At 33.5% G+C, this 24808-nt stretch overlaps 1 protein-coding gene and 1 non-coding gene across 6 annotated transcripts; one reads left to right on the top strand and one right to left on the bottom strand.

Moving 5' to 3' along the window:
• Positions 1-80: 80 nt before the first annotated feature.
• LOC120211430 (probable sphingolipid transporter spinster homolog 2) lies at positions 81-24808 on the bottom strand. Of its 5 annotated transcripts, XM_039209967.1 has the most exons (17): positions 24796-24808; positions 5602-5675; positions 5095-5226; positions 4623-4724; positions 4001-4105; positions 3821-3896; positions 3119-3193; positions 2888-2990; positions 2741-2806; positions 2255-2324; positions 1883-1984; positions 1607-1694; positions 1305-1418; positions 1088-1207; positions 579-707; positions 386-464; positions 81-217 (listed from the first exon to the last, which is right to left on the bottom strand). In XM_039209967.1, the coding sequence occupies exons 2-17, from the start codon at positions 5658-5660 to the stop codon at positions 111-113; spliced, it is 1527 nt and encodes a 508-aa protein (XP_039065898.1). In that variant the 5' UTR covers positions 5661-5675; positions 24796-24808; the 3' UTR covers positions 81-110. The 5 variants fall into 5 exon arrangements, with proteins under 5 accessions (XP_039065898.1, XP_039065899.1, XP_039065897.1 ...); XM_039209968.1 differs by lacking the exon at positions 24796-24808 and having other exon boundaries at positions 2255-2318; positions 5602-5765; XM_039209966.1 differs by lacking the exon at positions 24796-24808 and having other exon boundaries at positions 5602-5764.
• Positions 5896-5969, top strand: TRNAI-UAU. Its single transcript has one exon. It is a non-coding gene; the product is annotated as a tRNA-Ile (tRNA).

Below are 24808 nucleotides of genomic sequence, written 5' to 3'. Positions count from 1 at the left end.
TGGACAAAGGGTTTGAACAATGTAATGGTTTAATGTTTGTGATTTCAGGGAATAAAATGTTGTCAGAAATAACAATTGCCATTTATAAAATGCTAAAGTCTCTTGTAAACCTATACAACTCCAGCTTCAAGTAAAGGAGTTGTATTTGATCCATCAACATCAGTAACTTGTCCTTCACCATCTTCATTGAACCTATCCACACTGTGAAGAAATGTTCCTGCCATTGCAACATATGTGGTAGTCAATATTCAGCCATGCAAATTTCTTAATCACATGAATTAATACTATTTGAAATTCACAACTTTTCCAAGTGTATAACCTATGCCCATTTTTGCTTGTTTCTTTCAGGGGGGAAAAACACCAGGGACATGACAATTGAGAATACCTATAAACCATATCCCAGCTGCTGGAAACAGAATCGATGTTAGAATAAGGGAAGTTCCTCTCCAATTGTTCAAAGTGTCCTGCAAAAACCATACAGTTTTGAAATTCATTTTTAAATCTCTCTCTCTTTGGATGGATGATGGGAGTTTGTGGCATGAATCAAAGGTACATTCAGAATTTGTTGAAAGACAAACCTGGAGGACCCCCACGAGTGGCGAAGAGGGCACATCGCCGAATATGTGAATCGAGACGGTAGAGATAGCCATAGATAATGGCCTCAAACTTGGCTTCACAGTGTGTAGAAATATGTAATTTACAGGACCCTGAAACAGGAAAGAGTTTAGTAACTTTGTACCAAGTAAGTCTTTAGTTAAAGCTTCATAACATGCCATTTGTAGTAATAACATAAGTGGAAAAGCTTTTTAATGTCTCAGAAAACAAGATTTATATGTTAATTTACAAATGTAATACATCATTTAATTCCTACATATCTTGAAACAAACTCCATCACCCCTAGGTTGTTCCCGTCAAGAATGCATTCGGAGTTTTCCGGATCAAGTATTCAACTTAGTAGACAGATATTGAATCAGTTACTAGCAGCAAGTAAACTACATGATGGTTCATCCGAATAAAAACGTAAAGCCACAATAGCAAATAACTATTACGTGTGAGGGTTCGGTTTTGCTTTAGGAAATGAGATTACCTGAGTGGCAAAGATCAGTAATTCACCAACTGATAAAAGAGCTAAGAAAGCATACATGTTCTTAAACCAAAAGGCAGTGAAACAAAAGGTTGCCCCGATAAATGTTGTTATAGAGAGAAGCTGCAAAAGAAGAAAAAAAGTTCAGGGAATGAAGAACACGCTAACAGCACCGGAGCGGAAGCATGTAATTTACTACTATATATGCATGAAAACCTACTTTGAAAGCATTGGGGATAGTGGAAGTCATTAAATCCAGAATGTAGCCTCCTGCTAGTGTGCCGAATATCCCACAGACAACGGTTATTCCTCCAAATATCATGTCTGCATCACTCTGCAAGAAGACCCTAACTTGAACTTTATCGTATCACCGAGTTATTTTGTTCATTTACTTTGGTATGATTCTTAGTCCCATTCGAAATTTGTCGATTTATCCGAAATGACATAAATTTTAAGCAATGATGGATCTTATACATTAATTTATGAAGTAGATTGATGGTCAAATTGGCCGTAAAAGCTTACCATATTATAAATATTGTAAATCGCCTTAGGCCCCCAATAAGAATAAGCCCCTAGAACAAAGTTGTATGCACAATAACCTGAAAAATGGCTGTTCTCAAGTTAGCTTGTGTCCCAAAATGAAGTTCTTTCGAAGATACGTAATTCAACAAGTAAACAACTCATTGAACCAGAAACACAGAAATTGCATAAAAATTTTCAAGAAAAAGGAACTTAAAATAGAAGTTCTGCATGATTGTTTTCAGAGATGCAATAATACAACTCAAAAGCAATATGGACATACCTAAAACATTGACAACATAAACTTTGTCAACCAAGAGTGCTGTCATGTCTTCAACAAACGTTGACAACCGATTTGAATCAATGGATGCACATTTCATCCTGTCCAGATAAACATTCAAAGATGTGGAAATTTTTCAGACGAGTTTTCAAACCGAAATCTCCGTGATGAACTTACTATATGAATAAGATTTGCTGGCAATCGTGGGGTAAAGATACAATGAAGCATAGATATTAACGAGAACGAAGCACAAATATACGTTAGTCCAGTTACTCTTTTGTAATAAGAAATTTCTGCTATACAACATAAAGGCCTATAAATAAGCAATTATATAGATCATACACTATGAACTTCAAGACAGTGGTTCTCACTTGGAAAACATTTTGCTGAATTCTTCCTTCATGGGTTTTGCACTACCTTTAACATTTGAAGCCTCTGTATCTTCATCAGGAATAAGAAAAACGATAAGTACATCGGAGGGCAGATTATGAAAACAGGGTTTATGCATTGTTTAACTTCTGTTGAAACCTAAAATGTGCACTTAACAAGAAACTGTGACTGAAAATAGAAACAGCAAGCAACTTACTGAATCACATTGCACATAAGGTGAACTATTTGGGCAATGATTTAACCTCGAACCTAATTCGGAGAAACATTACTTCTCAAGAAAATCTTTTCCAAAGCAAATCTTAGATTTTGGCTATTGCAAGACCAAGTAATTGGAGTGTATGGTGAAAGTAAGACATTCTAAAGGCTTTATATTTTGATAACTGGTATGTTCTTATCTGGTAAATAACAGAATACAGTTTTCAAGAGGCAGGTGCTGAGGTGCAACAAGAATGTCTATAATGCAGCACCTTGAACTTCCGGTACAGCGATATCTTCGGAGATCAGTGCTTTCTTAGATTCAACAGTAGCAGAACCTGTACCACATAATCATTAGAAAATAACTGCAAGAAGGCCTCTAGGAACAATCAGAGTAGCTAAGGATCCGAAGTTCACACCTTTCAAATGCAAAGGTTTCATAACAAAACCTAGAATAGCAAATGGAAGCATCAAAATAGCTTCAACCCAGAATGCAAAACGCCAGTTCAAATGATTGCCAACCTGTTCCAAAAGAAATCTTGCCGTTCACTCCTCATCTCGATTTTAATCTATGAACTAGGAAGGAAATAAGGAGATTGGTTTGAAAGAAAGAAGTTATAACTATAAAAGAGCTTGAAAATAAGACTTACTAATCCGCCATATACATAGCCAAGTGCATATCCAGTCGGCATACACATGTAAAATATTGCCAGCCAAGCTGTTTTCTGGAACAAAGGAGGGAGATGTTATCAACAAATTTTCTGGTAAAAGTTTCAAAATAGATACAAATTGCATTTTGCATATAATTCTCAAACTCAATAGTCAATATCAAGATGACTGAGATGGATATGCATGAGTAAACAATGAGATTGAGCTCTGAAAGGCTACTAAATTTTCCCAATGGGACCATACCAAAACAAATAACTTTAGGATTCATGTTAATATACCTTTCTGCCTCATGATCTTAATTCAAATTAATAAGTATACCTTAACATACATCAACTTTAGGATTCACATTATGAAGGAAAATCTGTCTTAGATAAGTAATCAACATTGCAAATGCAGTAGTTCCAAAGGAAGAAAATATTGAACAACTGCAAGAGGTATTCAACTTACTTTAATATGAACCGTCATAAGTTCGGATGAAAATAAAATAGACAAAACATAATGCACACACACATACACATATTTGTATGTATACTTCTAGCTGAAATAGAGCAAATCTCGAAATTAGTAAAAGGCGCAGCCAGGCAGGTATGTCCCCTATTTGTCTCTATATTTCATACAAGAAACCATCATAAATCAGGAAACAAATTAAGCGCAGACAAATATAATATCCCTACAATTATAACCTGAGTAATAGGGGCATTGTCATCAATGAAAGGAGCTGCAAAACTGATAAATGAAGCTTCACCAATACCACCTAGCCTAGAAAGAGCTAACATTAGTTCAATGATCTTATTATCTCAGTGCTAACATAATCAAAACTTTAAAAATAAATGAAGAAAAGAAGGAACAAGAAATAAACTTACATGCGGCAGATAGTGATGGACCAGAAATTGAACGAAAAGCCGCAACCAGCGGTAGCCAAAGTCCATACAGACAAGCCAACTCCAATAAGTCTAAATGGATTAACACTGCAAAAATTTTGTAAATACAGTCAACCTGTCGTCACCATGATCATATCAAACAAAACATATTAAACCTGAATCATAAAACCTAAAACTTGTTATAATCTCAAATAACTTATATGGAAAACTGTGGTCCTTGAAGATCATATTCATACTGATTAGACCATATCAGACTACAATGAATATGAGCAAAACAGTTAAACACCATGGAAGCAACATTTATCTGACACATGCATGCAAAATTGCTTGAAAAAAAAAGTAATTAGTTCCAGCCTTTACCCACAAAGATTTAAAGTAATTCTCATTTGGCACAAGCACATGTACGTACTGAAAAAACATTACATCAAGAATGAGGCTTCTGTTCAACATTAGAAGATTAACAAGAAAAGTATAGCCAAACCAAATGATTGAAACTTAAAAACATATGATACTTATAAGTGGATGTTTGCCCCATGTTTATACAACATATGCATATGATATATGGCCTTCTTTAATGAATTAGTAGACTATTGAAGCTCCTTACCTCTTTGATAATGATGCAAATATGGGAGAAGCCACGAGAAGTCCAACCATAAATGCAGATGATAGAAATCCATCTTCAAAATTGTTCAAGTTGAATTCACCCCTATAGAGAACAATGAACTGGAATAAAACAAAGAGTTCAAAGGTCTCAAAATGAAGCCGGCAAGGTATTTACATCTCAATCATGCATATAGAGGTGTAGAACACATATTAGTTGGTATTGTAGTTCTTTTCCAAGTATACATGTCCACATTGAACCAAAACTAATTCATTCTTCCGGTCTAATGCTAAAAAAATCACATACTATGAATTCCCTAATTTATGTTTGCAACAAACTAATCTCTCAATAGATTCCCGTGTCCCAATTGAGGGAAAATGAAACAAATTGACGACGTATCAAAAGATATTTACAACTGTTTCCCCATCCAACAATACAAGCTAATAAGGAAAAAAATAGGATCTCCAATTCTTACTGTATTCCACTACCAGAAGTGCATGTACCACTCGATGTGCAAGTTCCAAGACTTCCGTTGACACCATTGCTTGCTATTGCTCCTCGATCCACATAATTTAACAAGTTGATAGCACAAAAAATAGCTAGCAACCTGCAAAAAAAAGTGTCCAAAGCACCACTATAATTTCCATGCACCACTCACAAAATCTGCTTACAGTTACAGATCCCAGCTTTTGCATTATCACAGCCATGATATATAACTATTGAATTTAAAAGAAACCCAAAATGCCACTCAACTTGTGTGCTCATCCCTAACGACATATAGCATATTACATTATCAAGTGCAATAGTCTATGACAACCAAAAAAGAGCATCGATCTTTTCCTTTCCTAGTCTTAACATAAACTGTATATTTGCATAAAGTTGTTCTCCTAAACAACTGAAAACTTAAACATCCAAAATCAATGATAACAAGGAAAACAATATTTTGGGAGAGAAAACAAGGAAAATAATAATAATAAGATACCTTTGGGGTGTAAACCAGGAAGGGTGTCTAGCTGAAAACGGCACTAAACTCCCTGCCATGTCTGTCTACGGAAGCTTGTGATTCTCCTTCTTCTACTTGTTCCGTTGACTTATAATAGCAGGTGGTCTGTCATTGATGTTCATGGATATTTTATCATCTCTGACTGTACTTTGAAGGGTAGTTAATGACAAAATAAAGTAGGTGAAACAATTTAGGTTAGCTTTAACCTCTAACAAAAGTTGTTTAATAGTTTTATATTGAGAAAGAATTGTTTAATAGCGTCGCATCAAGAGTGCTCCCGTAGCTTAGTAGGTTAGAGCGTTAGTTTTATGAGCCGAAGGTCGCGAGTTCGAAACTCGCCGGAGGCAGTTTTCATAGTTATTTTATTAATCCAATTCCTTTTTTTTATGCCTTGGTTCAACTATTGTGACCAACTATATGTAGCATTAACCAAGGCTGAACATAACATTACGGTTGAAGAACAGATAAAAATTATCAATTGAAACATGGTATTCTTCAAGGGGTCTGTCAAACAAGCAACTACTGTTTTGATTCCACTCGCCGCCATAAAAATGTATCGGCGACTGCAACCTCCAGAACTTGAGGGTGGTCTTTTAGGAACCTCCTTTTGAATGGTGTGAACCATATTTCCAAGAACGTCTTAGAAACCAGTGATGCAGTACCATTCATCTGCAACGATATCGGCATCCACTCGGTAAGCTCGTTTTCGTTTATCTTGAGCAGAAACCTCAGACTGCTTCGGCTTCCAGCTTTTTCTGTAAAGCACAAGCATGTGAAACATAAAACTAAGACAGACCAATGAAACGACATAAGAATCCATTTTGGAAAAATGGTTGCACGTCATGGCATTGGAAAGGAACTTTGCAAACATTTAAGTCAGAAACCAGTTTACTGATCAAAACACCATTTAAAACTGGATAATAACAGCGATATCAAATCCGACTCGACATTCCAATTCGGATCTGTTGAGTTCCAAGGTCATCCTACATCTCTTGATGTTAAATTTACAGGACAAAACTGCGCTATTCCAACCAAAAATCCATCAGTCATGGGCTCATGGCCACTACAATGCAAACCCTTGTTCAAAAAAGATCCAGAGAATAGGCAAAACTAAATAACATTAAGAATAGGCAAAAAGTTACATGATGGCAGCATTAATGAAGGTCGTGAATGATCCATGGTTGCTTCAAAATGATTTTCCTAAGTGCAGTTTTGAGTGTTAAACCTATGGATCGTAGATGAATTCCTCAACACCATTTTTCGACCCTCTTCTCCGACTTCTACACATTCATCTCCGATAAAAAAATATATCTTTTAGGCAGCAAGATTCAATATACTAACAGCCAACTCCCTCTGATCTCCAAGAGACCAGCCAGTCTTACGCCGTTCGCAGAGGAAGAAGATTGTCATCATCCAAGGTGAATACTTGAACAACTTGATAAGCTCTTCGCATTTCATCATCTTGTCTCGAAGCTACGATTGATTAGTTGCAGCAGTATATCCACCCATGTATCAGGGAAACCAGATAGGCACCAGTGCATGCAGTCCTGGCCCTGGCCCCAGATCGACACGGCATCCTTCTGTCCTAACCAAAATGCTGGATGGCCATCACCTCTGAACTCGTTCAAATGTGTCAGATCAACCACGGTGCCTTGTACCGGCCTTCTAATTAGATGGTTGTCATAACCATTTTTTTTATAAACAATTAATATTAAAATAATTATTACTTTATTTTAGAAAATTTGGATTTTCGTTTAATTAGGAGTTTGGAGTTGTCATCGATCATTGGGTTAGGTAGGTCGAATACCTAAAAGCATATTTTAAAATAATTTTAAGAAAAATCGTTTTTAAGACAAAAATTGGTATGCGTTTACCAGAAATTCATTTTTTAATGGTTCGGAATCATTCGTGGGAATGATTACGAAAAATTGGTAATTATGATTTAAGTAAATTTACAATTTGAATTTAAATTTACGATCCCCTTAACTTCTTACGAATTTTTTAAAAGAGTATAAAATTCTCGACTCAGTAAAGGTGATTTAATTCACTCGATTTTATTTAAAAATGATGTTCCCTTCTATGTGAATTAACAGAAATTGAAATCCAGTTATGTTGGACATGATTTCATTGACCCGTGATGTAAGAAAACATTTACCTTTGATTTTTTTTTTTTTGGAAAAATCGAGAAAATGAAGGCATGATGCATGAGTGCAACAATAACAATTGACACATGTAAAATGGATCAAATATTTATATAAAATATGCTAACACTAAACAAAGATAAACAAATAAAATAAGATAAATAAACAATGGTAGACAAATGAATACTTTAAATAAATAAATAAAACAAAAAGGTATTTACATTTATTAAAATAATTTTATTATAAAAATATTTATTTAAAATGACTAAGATATATCTAGTTAACTTATCAAGCAACAAATACTATTTTATTCGAATAACCCTCGGAAGGACACCCCATATTTTTGGACGTCTTCCACATGTTAGTCAAATAATAAATAAAGGATCTCATAAATTTTGTAATATTAACAATAACCCCCTTTTTATTATGAAATATAAGTACATAATATAATATTAAAAATATCCCCTTTTAGTAGTATAAATTTCTCAAAAAATATATACATAAATATTAGTCAAAATACAAAATAAATATACACATGGCACATAAATGGATGATAATATATATATATATATATATAATGAAGAAAATAATAATAAAATATGGGTAAAAATAAATAAAATAAATAAATATATGTATGTATCAAAAGTATAAGGACTAAAATTGGATAAATAAAAAAACAAGGGGGGGCAAATATGTATTATTACGGTATTACCCTTTAATTAGAAACCAAATTGCAAGAAATTAAAATAACCTAGGTTAAATATATAAATAGTCCATAAAAACTAAGGTAGTGACCAAAATGTAATACGCGTAAAATTTAATTAAATACCAAATTAAAAATAATTAAAAGTCTCGACCCAGGATTAAAGTAAGACACGCGTGAAAATATGAGGACCAAACATGTAAATAATCCATAACATATAATATTATTTTGGAGTGGTGACTAAAATATATGTATGGAAACATTCAAGTGTTAAAATACAAATAACTCATGCAATTCATGACTATAAAAGAAGAATAAAAATATGAGTGATTAAAAAGGATTTTACCCTAAGGTAAAACACGGGTTGAGAAGGATCCAAAACGACTTAGTTTTGGGTTTATATAAAAGCCTAAACTAGAGCTTAATTTCATAGCCTTCCTCATTTTTCTTTCTTCTTTAGTCGAGAAGGATTCTCCTCGCTGGAGAGGAACAACTGCCGCTCACCGGTGGCTTTCACCGCCGTTCAAGGTGGTCGGCGAGCAGACAAATACCCAAAAGACTCCTCTCTTCACCCTTGGTCTAGATCCGGGCCTCCTTTTGCCTAAATCCCACCCTAAATGTCCGAAACTATTATTACCTTCCTGCCACAATACATAAATACATACATAGAGGTGGAAAACGGATCATTCAGAGCATTTAAAGAATCTTATCACCTTGTCTGTGTTTCACACCTCCTGCATAATAGAAAATGTCTGAAAAGTCTGTTTTTGCTATAGTTTTATCATGTCTCCCGCCACAATACATACACACATACTTAGAGGTGAAAAATGGGTCATTCGGATCGGGTCATTTTGGATCGTTTCGTGTTTAGATTAATTAGGGTTAGGTCGGATCATTTCGTGTTTCGGTTTTATTCGAGTCTATAGTAAGTCGGGTTGGTTCGAATATCAGATCAGTTGATTTTCAGGTCAGTCAAAATCAGATCAATTATTTTCGATTTGAGTTAAATTTAGATCTTCGGATTAATTCAAGTTAAGTTGAGTATGAGTCAAATCAAGTATATATAGAATTATCGATATATTTTTGTTAAAAAACGTGTACTTTTTTAATCTTATCATTTGTGTTCAATTTCATTCAAGTTCAATTATCATTTAATTCAATTATCATTTAGGAATTATAATTTAACTCAAGCTTGACCAATAAGATATGTTAGATTTTGTGATATTTTTTATTGATCCCGACTGAAAAGTTTATGGTACGATATATTTGATTAAAAAATAAAATTTTAAATATAAATTTTATTATCTATTAAAATTTTAAATTAGATATTAACGCTTAATTATAAATATAATATTTTTTAAAATTTAAAAGTAACAATAATATATTATTTATGTTTGAATAAATATTATTCTAAATATATTTATAAATGATATTATATTATTATATCATTGATAATATTTTAATTTTAAATTATAAATAAAAATAAATATCTTTATATTGTAAAATAAATTATTTGTGTAATATAAAAATAAGTTATTTTTATATTAAATTTAATAAATGTATTTTTCATATATAAAGGAATTTAAATAATTTGTAAATTTATTTAAAAGTTTTGAAAAGTTATTTTAGTAGTTTTAATTTAAAATATTAAACTAATAATGAGTTAATTGTATCATATGTCCCTAAACTATTACTCTTATTTCAACTTAATTCATAAACTTTTAAATATTTCAATTTTATCCTTAAATTATGACTCTCATTCTAAATTAGTCCTTAAACTTTTGAACAATTGAAATTCATCCCCAAAATATAAATCTCTTTCTAAATGGGTCCCTAAACTTTTAGATCTTTCAAATTCATCCCAAATTCGTTCAAATATGTAATCCATTTCAACCATGGGTTAACTAAATTTTATTTCTTTTCAAACATATAATAATATAACTTGGCTAATGATTTTATTAACAAGAGATGTGATTAGTATATATGAATATTTTAGGATAAAATTGAAATATTCAAAAAGTTTGGGGACCAATTTAGGATGAAGATCATAGATTGGGGATGAAAATGAAATGTTCAAAAGTTTGAGGACTACTTTAGAATGATAGTCATAGTTTAAGAATGAAATTGAAATGTTTCAAAGTTTATGGACTAATTTGAAATGAGGGTCATATATTGGGGACATACAACGCAATTAACTTAATAATCATTCATAATTTGATTTAAATAACTTGAAAACCTATTTGATAAGTTATTTTAGTATTTTTACACAGTTTAACCCAATTATTAGGTTAAAACTGATCAACGTTCGATTCAAATTGGGTTTGGGTACATTGAATTTGAATTACTTTCGATTTAACAAAAATTCGAGTCAATTTTGATTGAGTTGGGGTTACTTTCAGTTCGAGATACTTTTGTTTTGGTTAAAATTTGGTTTGATTCGGTTTTTTCGGGTTTTGTGTCAAATTTGGGTCATCATGTTCAGGTTTATTTTTTATCTCAGTTCGTGTAAATTAGTTTGAATAAATTAATTCAGGTAATCGGATTCGATCAAATTTACCAGGTATATACATTCATATATATTTGAGCTCTGCTGTAGGGATTAAACTTTGAAGTTTTCCTAGCTACATTTTAATCTTTGTTCTTGATGAAATTATGTGTGTGAAAATATATTTTATTAATAAAAAACCTAAAAATAATAGACCATAATTGTTTTGGGTCACATGCCTTTCTGTTGAAAATAAAGCCCAAAGACCGAAATTGTGAAAAATATAGTCCAATAATATTTTAAAAAGGATATTTGAGCCCAATATTATGCAGGTTAATTATTTAGCCCAATACGACACAAAGCAATTTATTTAGGAATTTACGACATTTGTTACAGTAATTTGGAACTCGTCACCTAGGTGACTAGTTTTAATAAAAATATTTTGTATTCAAACTTTTTACTTCGATGTGATAAAATTTAATAAAAATTTATATTTTATTAGAACTTATCACATCGACGTGACGAATTTGAATAAAAAATATTATTTAAACAAACCCATCACCTCCACGTTACTAGTTTTTTTTAACATTGTAACAAATATCTTAGATCCCAAAATAAACTTTTATGTACCCTATTTGACTAATTAATAAAAATATTTGCCCTATTGACCAAAAACCATTTTAAAACCTATAAGAGCCCAACAGTCTCAAAATTACGTATGAATTTCGATCAAATATTTAATATGATACGTAAGTTTTAATTTTGGGTAGTTGTACACATGCAATTTTGATTCCGATTTAATTGTATAAATAAAATATTGAATTCAATTCAATTGTATTTATAAAAATTTAATTTAGATTCAATTATACACATTTTATAAAATAAATATATTTATTTATTTTTATATTAAATAAATATAATTATTTGTATATATGATCATCGATGTTACGTTAATAATAACTTTAGTAATATGTGAAAAATGAATTAAATCAAAATTTCATGTATATACTAGTACAAATCAAATTCCATGTATTACATTGCACATTTGATTAGAGTTCATGTATAATTGTGATATTTAATTCTTTTTGTCTGTCAATCCATTTAACGGTCTAAGCATGAACTAATCCAATCTCGCATGACTTAGTTTGAACAAAGATTAAATTTTTTTTTGATATTTTTTATAGTACACGGTGATTACAAATGATATTAGTTTGAAAACCCCTCAATAATTTGAAAATAAATATTCACTACCTATACAGACGTCATGCTCGAACCTTGAACATATAGGAATAAGGATCATCCCTTTTATAACCGATGTCATTCGATGGAAATGTTATTACGCATGTGCGTGTATAACAACATAACGTACGTATATAAACAAATACATTTGATCCCAAACTACTCATCTCTGTTTCCTTATATTTTCTTTTTAGGAGGCACTTAGTTTGTAGCATACATGTAAAAAAAACAGACCACAACTCTACTTTTGTCGTGATTTATATCGTGGGATATCAGGGAATGCAAGAAAGAATCTAACATGAAACCATAAAAAAGCAGAGAAATAAGGTAACGGTCAACACAATAAGTCAACGTCATCTTCGACAAGTGGAAAGTAGATCACAAAGATTCAATGCATAACTCAATCCGGAAAAAAAAAGGGCTAAAACTTTACCTCCGATCGACCAAAATCCATCGACCTCATGCTTCGGACAGAAGCAAATTCTAAGACAAAAGGAAAACCTCAATGTCATGGAAAATATGAGTAGAAAATATTAAGCCTAAATGATGTCGAGCCAGACAACAAGGTTCCCATCGACCTCCCCAGCAGTAAAATGAAAATGTTCGAGAGGAATGAAGCCTGGTCCGATGCCTTCATTTCGGTAACATCGAAACCACGCATCGAGCCAACCAACGTTCCTCTCAGAAACATCCCCATTGATCCTTGTCGGAAAACAGGCAACCCTAAAACTCGAGAGAAGGTGAAACTGTGAAAGAAAGAAACAAAGAAAAACTCAAGTTTTGCTTTTTGAGCCTTGAGAAAACCCTAGGCCAGTGGAATTTATAGAGAGAAAACAAGGTTAACATATGCTCAAACCTATCTCGTAGCGCGTATCTCCACACTCTAATTTACAGGTCAGAAAGACAAACTGATTTTGTTTTGTATTCTTGGCATTTATTGTACGAACAATTTGTCCTTGGAAATTGAGAGACTTTGAGACTTGACAGTGGGGCTGGCTGGTCAAAGACTTAATCCATCTTATACCACTCGATACAAGAGTCTACTGGTTCTAGGTCAATGCCAAGATCGAAGCTGTAAGAGAAAAAAAAACATGTTCATAATCCAAATTTATGTTGTCCGTTACGGTTGTTTCTTCCTATAGTTTAAGCATGCACTGTGTCGTAACCGGTTTCGCCCGGATACGAAATTTTACTTGACAGGAAAATTAAAATGAATAAATAAATGATTTTGATTTAAAATAAGTTTTGGGAGTCGCCATCGGCCTTTTGGGGTTAGGTAGGTCGAATACTTAAAAAAATCATATTTTAAAAGAGTTTTCAAGAAAACATCAGTTAAAAGATAAACTGGTCTGCATTTATAACCAAAAATTCATTCTTGTTAGTAATAACAAGGGATTCGTGGTCAGTTACATTTGGGGAAGGATTAGCACCCCCACAATGCCCAAAATTGGTACTCGTTAATTATAAATTGTTTTTATTATTGAAAATTTAAAAATTCAAAGATTTAATTCATAATTTTGTGATTTCAAATTTATTATTATAATTTTAAGAAAAATATATTAAATTTTATAAATATATATATATATATATAAGATATTTATTTACTTAGAAATATCAGAAAAAAATTTCTAGTTGCCTTAAGACAATCATTTTCTTAATATTAATAAATAAATAAATATTAAAATATAATTTTTTATATTATAAAATTAAATTTATAAATACGATTTTTATTTAATATAAAACAAATAAAAATAAATAAACAAGTATTATTTATTACAAATATATATATATATATATATATATATATATATTTATATGACTAAATAATAATAATAATTAAATATATTGAACATAAACATATAAAATTAAAACAATAACTAAAATAAATGAAATTAAAACTATAATAAAAAAATAATTAGTAATTAAATGATAGTATTAAATTAGTGACTAAATTATAACATTTTAAAATAAAGAAACCCTAATTTGTAATTAATTCTTTAAAATTACAGTGGCTAAACATGCTATTTTACGCATTTATTAATTTAGTGACTAAAATAAAATTATCTTGAATTCAAATATCAAATTAAAATAAATTAAAATATGCTTTCGGGATTAAAATATTAATTATTAAAATATTAGGGACTAAATCTATTATTTACCCTAAATATATATAATTATTAGAAAGGACTAAATTATAAAGTAAAAAAAATTTAAATACTAAATTGAAATGATTAAAAGTTAATTTTAGGGACTAAATTGCAAAGTGCACAAACTTGGAGCACTACGGATTGGGTTTGCCCCTGCGAGAAATTACAGAAACACCCTCATCAAAACGGCGTCGTTTTGGTGATGGTATATATACCCTTTAAACCGACCCAAAGGGCCATTATTTCTCATTCTCTCCTTTCTCATTCTCTCTCTAACTGAGAGAGATGAGAACTCTCTCTATCCTCTCTCTATATTTCCCTCGTCGGAGGGAAACCAGTCGTCGGCCGGCCACCCTATACCACCGCCAGCACCACCGTCGGCGGTGGCCGAAAAACTTCAAAATACACCAAAATCTAAGTGATCTGAAACCAAATCTGACCCCCGTTTTCCGTAAAAATCCTCGAATTTTTGTAGATCTAAAAATACCTTTGGTATTTCAAACCCTTTGGTGACGAATGGAGACTTGTGGAGACTCCGGCGACGGTGTAGCTTCCTCGGTAAACCTCTCTCTATCTCTCTGTTCGTTATTTTTGCTATGGGTCTTGTTCTTTCTCTCGATTGTTGGCGGTTTTTATTGCTGTCGTCGTTGGTGTTGTTGTGTTGTTCTCTGACCCCTCCTTTTTTTTCTGGTTGTTGTTTTCTGTCCTCCGTTGCCCCCTGTTTGCAGGCGTGGTCGATGGTTTTTATAACCATCATTGGTGATGGATTCGAACTGGGTAAAGAATGGCCCTCGAGGCGAGTCACCAAACTATGGTGGTGACTCACCATAGGGCAGCGACGTGGACGGCATCTTTGAGTCTTCTGGATACTTCGGTGAGGCGTGGCAGCAGGTGAAGCGTCGTTAGAGGCGGTGGCAGTGGCGTGGAAGAGGAAGCGGCGACGTGGCCCTAGGGTATCATAACCCTAGGGTTTCTTCTGGCACATCTGGGGACCGTTGGATCTAATCAGATCCAATGGCTGATGATGGATGGCCGCTGAGGCATTAAATATAAACCTTAATCAGATTTAGGGTTTCCTTTGGGCCATCGAATCTGGGCTTCTATATTTAGGTGGGGGCTGCTTGTATTTTGGATCTGAAATAATAAAATTTATTTAATAATAATAATAATAAAATTATTATAGTAATAATAAAAATATAATAAATAAATTAAATAATAAATAATGAGTAATGGACAAAAAATTTAATGTCTATAACTGCCCCTCTTTGCTCATTCTTGTGTTAACAAGAATAGAGCAAAGAAGAAAAAGACAATAAGTTTTTTTGTCCATTTGACTTTTCTTGATTAAGATAAAAATGTTGAATAAGTTCTTCTCATTATGAACTTCTTCTTCTTTGGGACTAATTCTTCTCATTATGAACTCTTCCACTAGGGATGCCAATCCATCTCCTTCTGTGATGCAATCTAGCAAAGAGTTGAACAAATTCTTCTCTTTCAGATGAGTTCTTCTCATTATGAACACTTCTGGCAATGTTGATGCTGATCTATCTCATTCTGCGATAGAATCATGCAAAAGGTTGAATAAGTTCTTCTCATTATGAGCTTTTTCTTCCTTCTTCAGATAAGTTCTTCTCATTATGAACTCTCTCTGGAAAAGTTGATCCATCGAGTGATGAATTCGAGCAAAAAGTTGAACAAGTTCTTCTCACTATGAACTTATTCTTCCTTCTTCAGATGAGTTCTTCTCTTTATGAACTCTCTCTGGAAAAGTTGATCAATCGAGTGATGAATTCGAGCAAAAAGTTGAACAAGTTCTTCTCATTATGAACTTCTTCTTACTTCTTCAGATGAGTTCTTCTCATTATGAACTCTTCCGGAAATGTTGATCCATTGAATGATGAATTTGAATCTTTGCTAAAATTTTTGAAATTCCTGTCAAATATTCAACATGGATAAAATGAATGAAAATGTTCATATTTTGCAAATGTCTAAATATGATGCATGAATGTTGATGCAATCTTCATTTGCCTTCAAAGTGGTAAACTCGGTTTTCCTGAACTTCATCATTTATTTCCAGGGTTACCCTTGGATATCAGTGTAGCAACTTATGCTATCAAGTTTGCATTTCTGAAGAACCATCTGATCAACTTGATCTTGGTGTCTTCTTTGCTTCATTTAAGTCTCAAAAGAAATGTTTCATTTGTGGAACTCTTGTTGTAGTCAGAATTATGACCTTGATGCCCCATTTTGTCTTGTATAACCCCGGCTTTGTTTGCTTGGACTTGTGTAGAAATCCAATAAATCTTTTTGAAGAGTGTAGACGTAGATATGCCTGACTCAGCAGGGATTAATTAGGAGAGTAGAGTATGTTTTGATTTGACTCTCAAAATAGATCATAAGGAAGATTTATCCTAATTCCTTTCATGTCTCCACATCTAATTGGATATCGAACAAGGTAACTCAGACCATATCATGTCGAGATGCTTAACAACAACCTATCGTTCAACCTCATTTGGCTCCACTAGTTTCTTGTTGTTAAAATTTCTGCTTCCCTTCTGTGGAAAGGAATCTTCATCATATCTCACTTTAAAGCTTGGTGTTGAAGAAGAAAGCATCTTGGATCAACAAATGGAAATACCATATGATTGCAACATTGGTTCAACACTAGAATAACTAGTTCGTAAAACATTTTGACAACATATTCATTATTTCTTGTGGCTTCTGCTCAAATGCTCGTAAAACATTTGACAACACATTCATCATCTCATGTGGTTTCTTCTCAGATGTTTGGTCAGGGAAGCTCTTTCATAGTTGTTCAGAACTTTTGTATGATGTCACAAGACCACTTGAGAACAAAGCTTAGTGGGAATACAAGTGAGATGTTGGCGTGTCTCATGACCAAAACTTGTTAAATTCACAAAATATGCTAGTTTCAAATTGAATAAGAGACACTAACTGATCTTGATATCATCTTTAAGCAAGGGTAAGTGTGATATCGATCACGTTTTCTTCCATAATGAGTGTTGTAGGACGCAGAAACACATCCGCTATAGGAGCCATGTACAAAACGATATCCATGGAATTCTTTCCGCTGGGGATGAAACGCACATGATAAAACCAAAATAGATGAAAACTCAGTTCACCCTTGCTGGAAATTATAACCACAGTAACAACGGGAATAAGGGTAATATACATAAGTCAAGCCTCCATCTTCAATGTCCTCAAGTAGGCAAAACTGATGTGAAAAACGATTTTGTAGTTTCAATAGCATGATTGAAACTAATTGCCAAGAATCTCAAATAAATATTTCCAATCATCATTGACACATAGAATACAAAATTCAAAGCTGAGATTTTGAGAAACTGAACCCTGGATCGAGTATTCTGCCTGGCGACCATTTTTATCCATGCAACCGTGATGTGGCTTAACAAAGAACACACTGTCATGTGACACATGGTTTAAGAAGATTGGGTATTTGAAACCATACTTGCTGAGTAGATATTTGTTCAACAATATGATCATAATGTAACTGCATGATGAACGAAGCAATTATGTATAGTCAGCTCGACTGTCACTGTTTCACCATTTTCATTCTTCATATCTTTATGTCTCATTGGAAGTATTTGCTCAAATCAATGATAATTAACACATGATGACGTTGGCCTTCAGCATGCTCCAGTAATTGCTGATACGAACATTCAAAATGCGTCAACATTCCTATTTCTGATTGAAATGGGCTTTCAGCATGCCCCAACATTTATTGATACAAAGGTTCAAAATGCGTCCATATTTCTGATTCTGATTGAAATGGGCTTTCAGCATGCCCCAGCATTTACTGATATGAACGTTCAAAATACATCAACATTCCTGATTCTAATTGAAATGGACTTTCAGCATGCCCTAACATTTGCTTCTTGTTGATATGAGCCTTCAAAATGCCCCACATTGATCTGTCTGAAGTAACCTTTAAAATGCCCCAACATTGGCTGATAACGATGTTAAAAGTGTGCTCAACATTACTTCTTGTTGAGATGAGCCTCTAAGAATGCCCAAATATTCATATTACTATGAGCTTTCAAAATGCCCCACCATTCCATTTCTGGTTGAAATGGGCTTTCAAGATGTCCCGCATGAATCTGTCTGAATTGGGCCTTCAAAATGCCCCCAACCTTCTAAACTATAAGGCTTTCTTTCAATGTTTGTTCAATATCATGATCCCCAAGAGGTTCAATTTTGACAATGTACTGTTGTGGGCACTTACGATTTTATCCGTGCCTTAAATTTGTTTATCTTGAATACTCTCATTCTGATGTTACTATATAGCAGTTGTCAAGTAAATTGAGGAATTCTCTTCATGTTGTCACAAACTTTAAGAAGTAATCACTCATTTTGACAGAGATATCTGAGATATGTGCCTCTTTTGAATGAAGTGACCATTTTAGGATCTGAAGGGATCTAGTCAGACAAAGTGGTATAAATCGTTTGGTAATTCATTCCAGGTTGACACAGTGAACCTTGTTTTCAGTGAAGGCTATTGAAAAGTCTGCACCCATGTAACATGTTGATTCTGATAACCACTCATCTGATTATGAAGCGATCTTTCAGGATGATTTCACATATATTGATAGTTCTTCTGATACCGAGGAAATCTTTAATTCTTATTCTGATGAGGAGAATAAACTGTTATACTTGATAAAAATAGGGTACTCAGAGGCTGAGGCTTCAATAGTTATGGAGAGATGTGATACGGATTCATCAATTGCAGAGTTGACAGATTTTACATGTACTGCTCAAATGGCTAAAGCTGATGACGCACTCCTTCCGGTAGAAAATAGGAAGCCATTATGCAATGACTCCAATTACAAGCAAAGACGAACTCGGGCTATGATTTTTGAAAAGGAAGAAGCAGAGGAAGCTTGAAAAGATGCTTCTTAATGAAGACGATCATACAATTCATCTTTTAAATCCAATGATTAGTTTTTGGGTTCCCACTGAAACAGATCAGATAAGTCAGAGAACACTTCCTGAAGATGCTATTGGGCATCCTTATTTCTACTATGAGAACGTGGCACTTGCTCCAGTTGGTGCTTGGACTGAAATGTCACGGTACTTATACGATGTAGAGCCAGAATTTGTAGATTCGAAGTATTCTTGTGCTGCTGTACGGAAAAGGGGCTATATTCATAATCTGCCAATTGAGAACAGATTTCCTCTTATTCTGCTTCCTCCACACATCATACATGATACTTTTCCATTGACAAAAAAATGATGACCTTCCTGGGATCCAAGAACAAAGTTGAACTGTTTACAAATATGTATATGAAGTGCCCAAATTGACAGAAAAAATCCGTAAGGCTCTTGAAGCTTATGACGATGAGCCACCTTCAAGTGTTCAGAAGTATGTTCTTGATGAGTACCAAAAATGAAATCTGGTATGGGTTTGAAGGAGTAAAGTTGCTCCACTTGAACCTGATGAGGTGAAAATGCTTCTAGGTTTCCCTAAAAACCATACACGAGGAGGAGAATGTGTTAGAGACATGTTCCCCGGTGGTATCAATGTCTTGTCTCTTTTCTCTGGGAGCAGTGATGTATAGGTTGCCTTCTACTGTCTTGGCATACCTTTGAAAGAAGATACACAAGAACTGAATGGTGATCAGTTGGAGTAATTGATAAGTAGATTTGGCGAATTCGACCTTGTTGTTGGCGGCATCCAGTGTAACAACCTTACCGGAAGACATAAACATCATCAGGATGAACTAGAATATTTTTGTTGGTGCATTTCCTTGCAATGACTGCTACAACGACTGTTTCTTCTGCTGCTTCAAGATAAACACCTCCATATCCCACTCTTCCCGAACCATGGAAAGGTTTAGTTGAAATGGGCTATAAGTGTAGAATCTGTTCTAATGTCTTATTTTATGCCATAAGTTATCAATTTCATGTTCAGCAATCTTCTGAAGGATATAATGAATATAATCCTGACAAGGAAAATGATCGACATGGAAGAAGTAGCAATGATGTACCAAGACTTGAGCCAGTATTACGGTATAACCAGAGTGTAAGTGGTGACTTGTTCATTCCCATAATACACTTAATGGGACTTATGACTCTGTGATTGGAGAATCTGTTAGAGACATGGATTGATGGCTGGGGAAAATAATTTGTCTGGTGATGCTTATCGCCCTCAGCATGATATAAGTGATAATCTTTCTTGATAGATTGCTAATGATGTCACATGAGAGCGTTACAAGTTCAATTCTCCAGACTTTCTGGCTTTTTGGACCACTTGCTTTCAAGAAAGTGCAATGCTTCATCATTCTGGTCTCATTTTTTCTACAATAGAGGTAGAATAAACAACAACTTGCTTAAAGGACATTTCTTATTTGAGACTGTCTTGTTTGAAAATATTTTTCCTTATTTCTTTATCGAAGACTGAAAGAATTTTGTAAAATGTTGCCTATCACAGGTTCACAGTAAAATCAAATCATAAACATGAATTCAAAGAATATTAAAAGAATCAACAACTCTGTAATGTTTGAGAATTATAGCTCTTTGACAAGTATCAAAATTTGGTTTAGTTTCAGGATGGCTTTCCTATTTTCTATGGTTACATCTATTTAAGATGTAACTCATCTCTCGCTCTTTGTGAACTTTGTCACATGCCTCACTTTGAGGAATTGGTATTTTAACCGGATACGTACAAAATGACGCAACTAGGATTGCCAATTACTAGACCTTCTAGAGTCCTTCCATTTCAATTCTCTGGAATCTTTCATTTAGACTCATCTAATCAAAGTAGTGCGAAAATATCGGTCTAAAAATGAAATTTCTGAGTGCTTGTGTGAAGTTGACTATAACAGGCATTTTGGCTAGCTGAATTCAGCTTTATTGTATATAATAATATAATCACCTTTATCAGGTTAATTGAAACTTATCCATAAAGCCAGGGCGATTAACTAATTGCTCTATAGGGATAGTTTTATTGCATATAATAGTATAAATAGATTAGCTGAATATTATCCATAAAGCCGGGGCGATTAACCATTTGCTCTAGTGGGGCAACTCAAGATTTATTGTATATAATAATATAACATTGGTATCCAAATCCAATTTCTTAAGCTTGTTAAGAAGAACCTGTTATAGTCTAGGTGTTTTGATGGAATTCAGAAAATCTCTTCGTTAGAGTTCAATTCCCAAGCAACTGACTTAAACTAGATTTACCTATTTGTAAAAATTATATTCATCATCGAACATCATCAATAGAAAAATATTCTAATCGGGTTTGTAATGTAATAAACCAACGGTGCCCCATGTTGTACACTCCTATATATAAATACCAAGCATTTTTTTAATTTATTTCAATAGGAGTAACTATCTCATATTTGTAATAGGATAGTGTTTGGGTGTATTTCTTCTGAGATAAGGTCAATGGTCCTTGTTTTTCTGGTTTTCAATCCTGATATTCTGTCAAAGATTATAACTCTAATCATGAAGAGCTTTTTAATCCAGTTGATATTCAAAGAACTGTAAGATTGCAAAATTGACTCAATGCTCATGACCTTAATAAGCAACACAAATTTATTTATTGCACAAAAGGCGGAGAAAGGAACAAAAAACAAGTTTAAACAGGATGCTGAAAATAGAAAATTACTACAGTGGCAGATAACAACTTCTACTTGTTTATTTAGCCTACCCCATCATTCCAGTAATGTTGGGTGTGTAATTGGCCCAAGATTTTCCTCATTTTCCTCCCATTTCTTGATCATCTTTTGTGTCAACCTCTTTGGGTAAGCCTTCAGATACACAACTCTTTGCTTTATTCTGAGCAGTCTCCATCATCATCTTTTTCTTCTTTGGCTGGTAATTGCTCATTTTTGGATTCAGAACAACTTTTACTAAGAATGATAGCCTTGTTCTGATTCTGAACACATATTGTGGTTGTAATTGGAGTAATATTCACCATACTCTTTGTATCCATACTCTTTGTATCCAGACTCTTTTCACTGGTATTCAGAAAATCTGATACAGGCGTTTGAGGTTTCTTCAGAGTTTCATCTTTCCCATTCATTCTTAAACCTGTAGGCCAGTCTCAAATTACCTCTCCTTTTACTTTTTTATCATTTATAATCAGAAAAGTATTGAGAGTTGAACGTGTTATCTTTGGCTCAATTACTTTGCTTTCTTCTTTCTCTGCAGCATGTACTTCACTTGTTTTGATACTATCAACTCCACTTTGGGGTTTGATTCTTAATTATTTATCCAAAATAGATTGATCATCCACTTCTATGATTCCCTGAACCAAAAGGTCTTGAACTCATCGTTTGAAGCGACCACAATTTTTAATAGAGTGTCATCGGGCTCCAGCATGATAATCACAAGAGAGTTTCTCATTATACCAACTTGGGTATGGAAGCAACAAAGGCTTAGCTTGACATGGAGTAATAATCTGGGCTTTGAGTAACTCAAGATATAACTTGCTGCACGGAATTGAAGGAAACTTGGGTAGAATTTCCCTTGACATCACTGTCTCCTTACAATTGCTTACTTTGCTTTGTTGAAGACCATGTGAATGATGATCAAAATGTTTGCTTTGAATGTTTGACTCTTGAACATCATGAGACGGACAGTAATTCGAAAATTTCTCTTTCTTGACCAGTTTTGAGCTTTTTAGGATCTTAGGTTTCCCATCTTCAAAACATAGCAATCCTTCTGTTATAAGATCTTAGACCTTTAAATTCATAATCCTACAATTCTCCGTAGAGTGGCTAAACTCTCCATAATGATAATTGCATGAATTCTTGACACCCTGCCAATCCAGACGCAAATAGGTATTAGGCCTTGGAGGAATTGGTGTAATGAGGTCATTTTCAAAAAGAAATGGTAATAAATCTGAATATGAGATTGGTATTGGAATGAGAGGTATCATTTTCTTTTTGTCTTTCTTAGCTTTCTTCAATGGCTTTTGAACCTCTTCTATGCTTCGCTTTAGCTTGATATTTGTCGCCTTTTCTGGGAGCTTTATTGGATTTCCACATCTATTGACGAGTTCTTAGTCATTTGTTTCTATTGCATCAGATACATCATTCATAATCCCATTCAAATCTTTCACAACAGGATCCTCTAAGGGTTTCTCTCCATGAATCACAATACTCACCATATCCATTAGTTTTGTCATTTGCTCTTTTGAATTATCTTGGAATTTTTTTGCTTAATCCATTTGTTCACCCTGGAACTTTTTTACTTGATCAATCATATCTTGTTGAGTCTTGATAAGTTGCTCTTGTAGTTTCTCGATTCTACCAACCCTTCCTAAAATCTCATTCATAGCTATTATCCCTCTTTAGGAAGACCAAGTTAGCTCCACTTTGATTTCAAAAATTATGTCATGGAATTCTCCACGAATTATTCCACGTTGTCATGATTGAATGTATCTAAAATAATTTGAAATAAAATGTAATTATGCAAAGATGCAAATGCAAAAATGAAAATTTAAATACAAACGTAAAAATGAAAAAAAAATACAAAATGCAAATGCAAATGTAAATATGTGAATGTAACAATAAAAATGCAAATTGTACAATACAAAAGTAAACATAAAAGTATAAATGAAAATGCAAAGATGCAAAGTGCAAATGCATGTATGAAAAGGTGTTACTCAAGAGTGATCATTTTAGAACAGATTTCATTGAACACAAAAGTTTCTGTGCATCAAAAAAAACTTTTACATGTAGGGAACAACTTTCAGTTCTAACTTCAACAAAACTTTATATATAGGGGATAACTTTCCTTCCTAACTTCTCTAAAGCCAAGTTAGTTTTCATTCATGCTCAACAGTTGAGTTATCATTCTGCTTCAATTCCTTGTAAAGTTAGCTAAGTCTATGAACTTATCGACCATATTGTTTGTCGGGACTGCGGCTTCTTCCATGCCATTCTCTTTTTTCTTCATCTTCTGTGTCAATTCTCGGAGTTGCTCATTTTCCCTGGTAAGAGAACTTTTGTGTTCAAGAAGTTCTTGGACAAGATCTTCGTATACGTTGCAGTTCTTTTTCAGCTTGGTGACCCCTGTTATCCACTCTTTTGGGGTATCTCCTATGCCAACATTTTGAAAGGCTTGACTGATTTTCTGAAAATCTTCATGCATGATTTCCATTTTTATGCTCAATTTCTTGTTTTGATCCTTCAAATAACATACTTGAGCTTCATAAAAACTTTCTCTATTCTGAATGCCCTGACTGATGCTCTTACCGTAGACTGCTTTTGGTATCAATCTGGCAGGATCTTGATGGAGTACTTTTGGTATTAATATAACAGGATCTCTATGTGTATTGCTTGTTTCTATCCTCGAAGTTTCCTTAGGATGCCTTTCATTGGCCGCATCATATTTTGTTTGATCATAAAACTTTTTGTCCATTTATGATTTCTTTCCAATTTGATTAACAGTCTTTCAAGTCAACACCTTTTGGTTATGC

Source organism: Hibiscus syriacus, unplaced genomic scaffold, assembly GCF_006381635.1.
Source record: "Hibiscus syriacus cultivar Baekdansim isolate YM2019G1 unplaced genomic scaffold, ASM638163v2 tig00109972_pilon, whole genome shotgun sequence".
Taxonomy (NCBI): domain Eukaryota; kingdom Viridiplantae; phylum Streptophyta; class Magnoliopsida; order Malvales; family Malvaceae; genus Hibiscus; species Hibiscus syriacus.
Note: the sequence above shows the minus strand (reverse complement) of the source record. Positions and strands in the feature narration are given on the sequence as shown.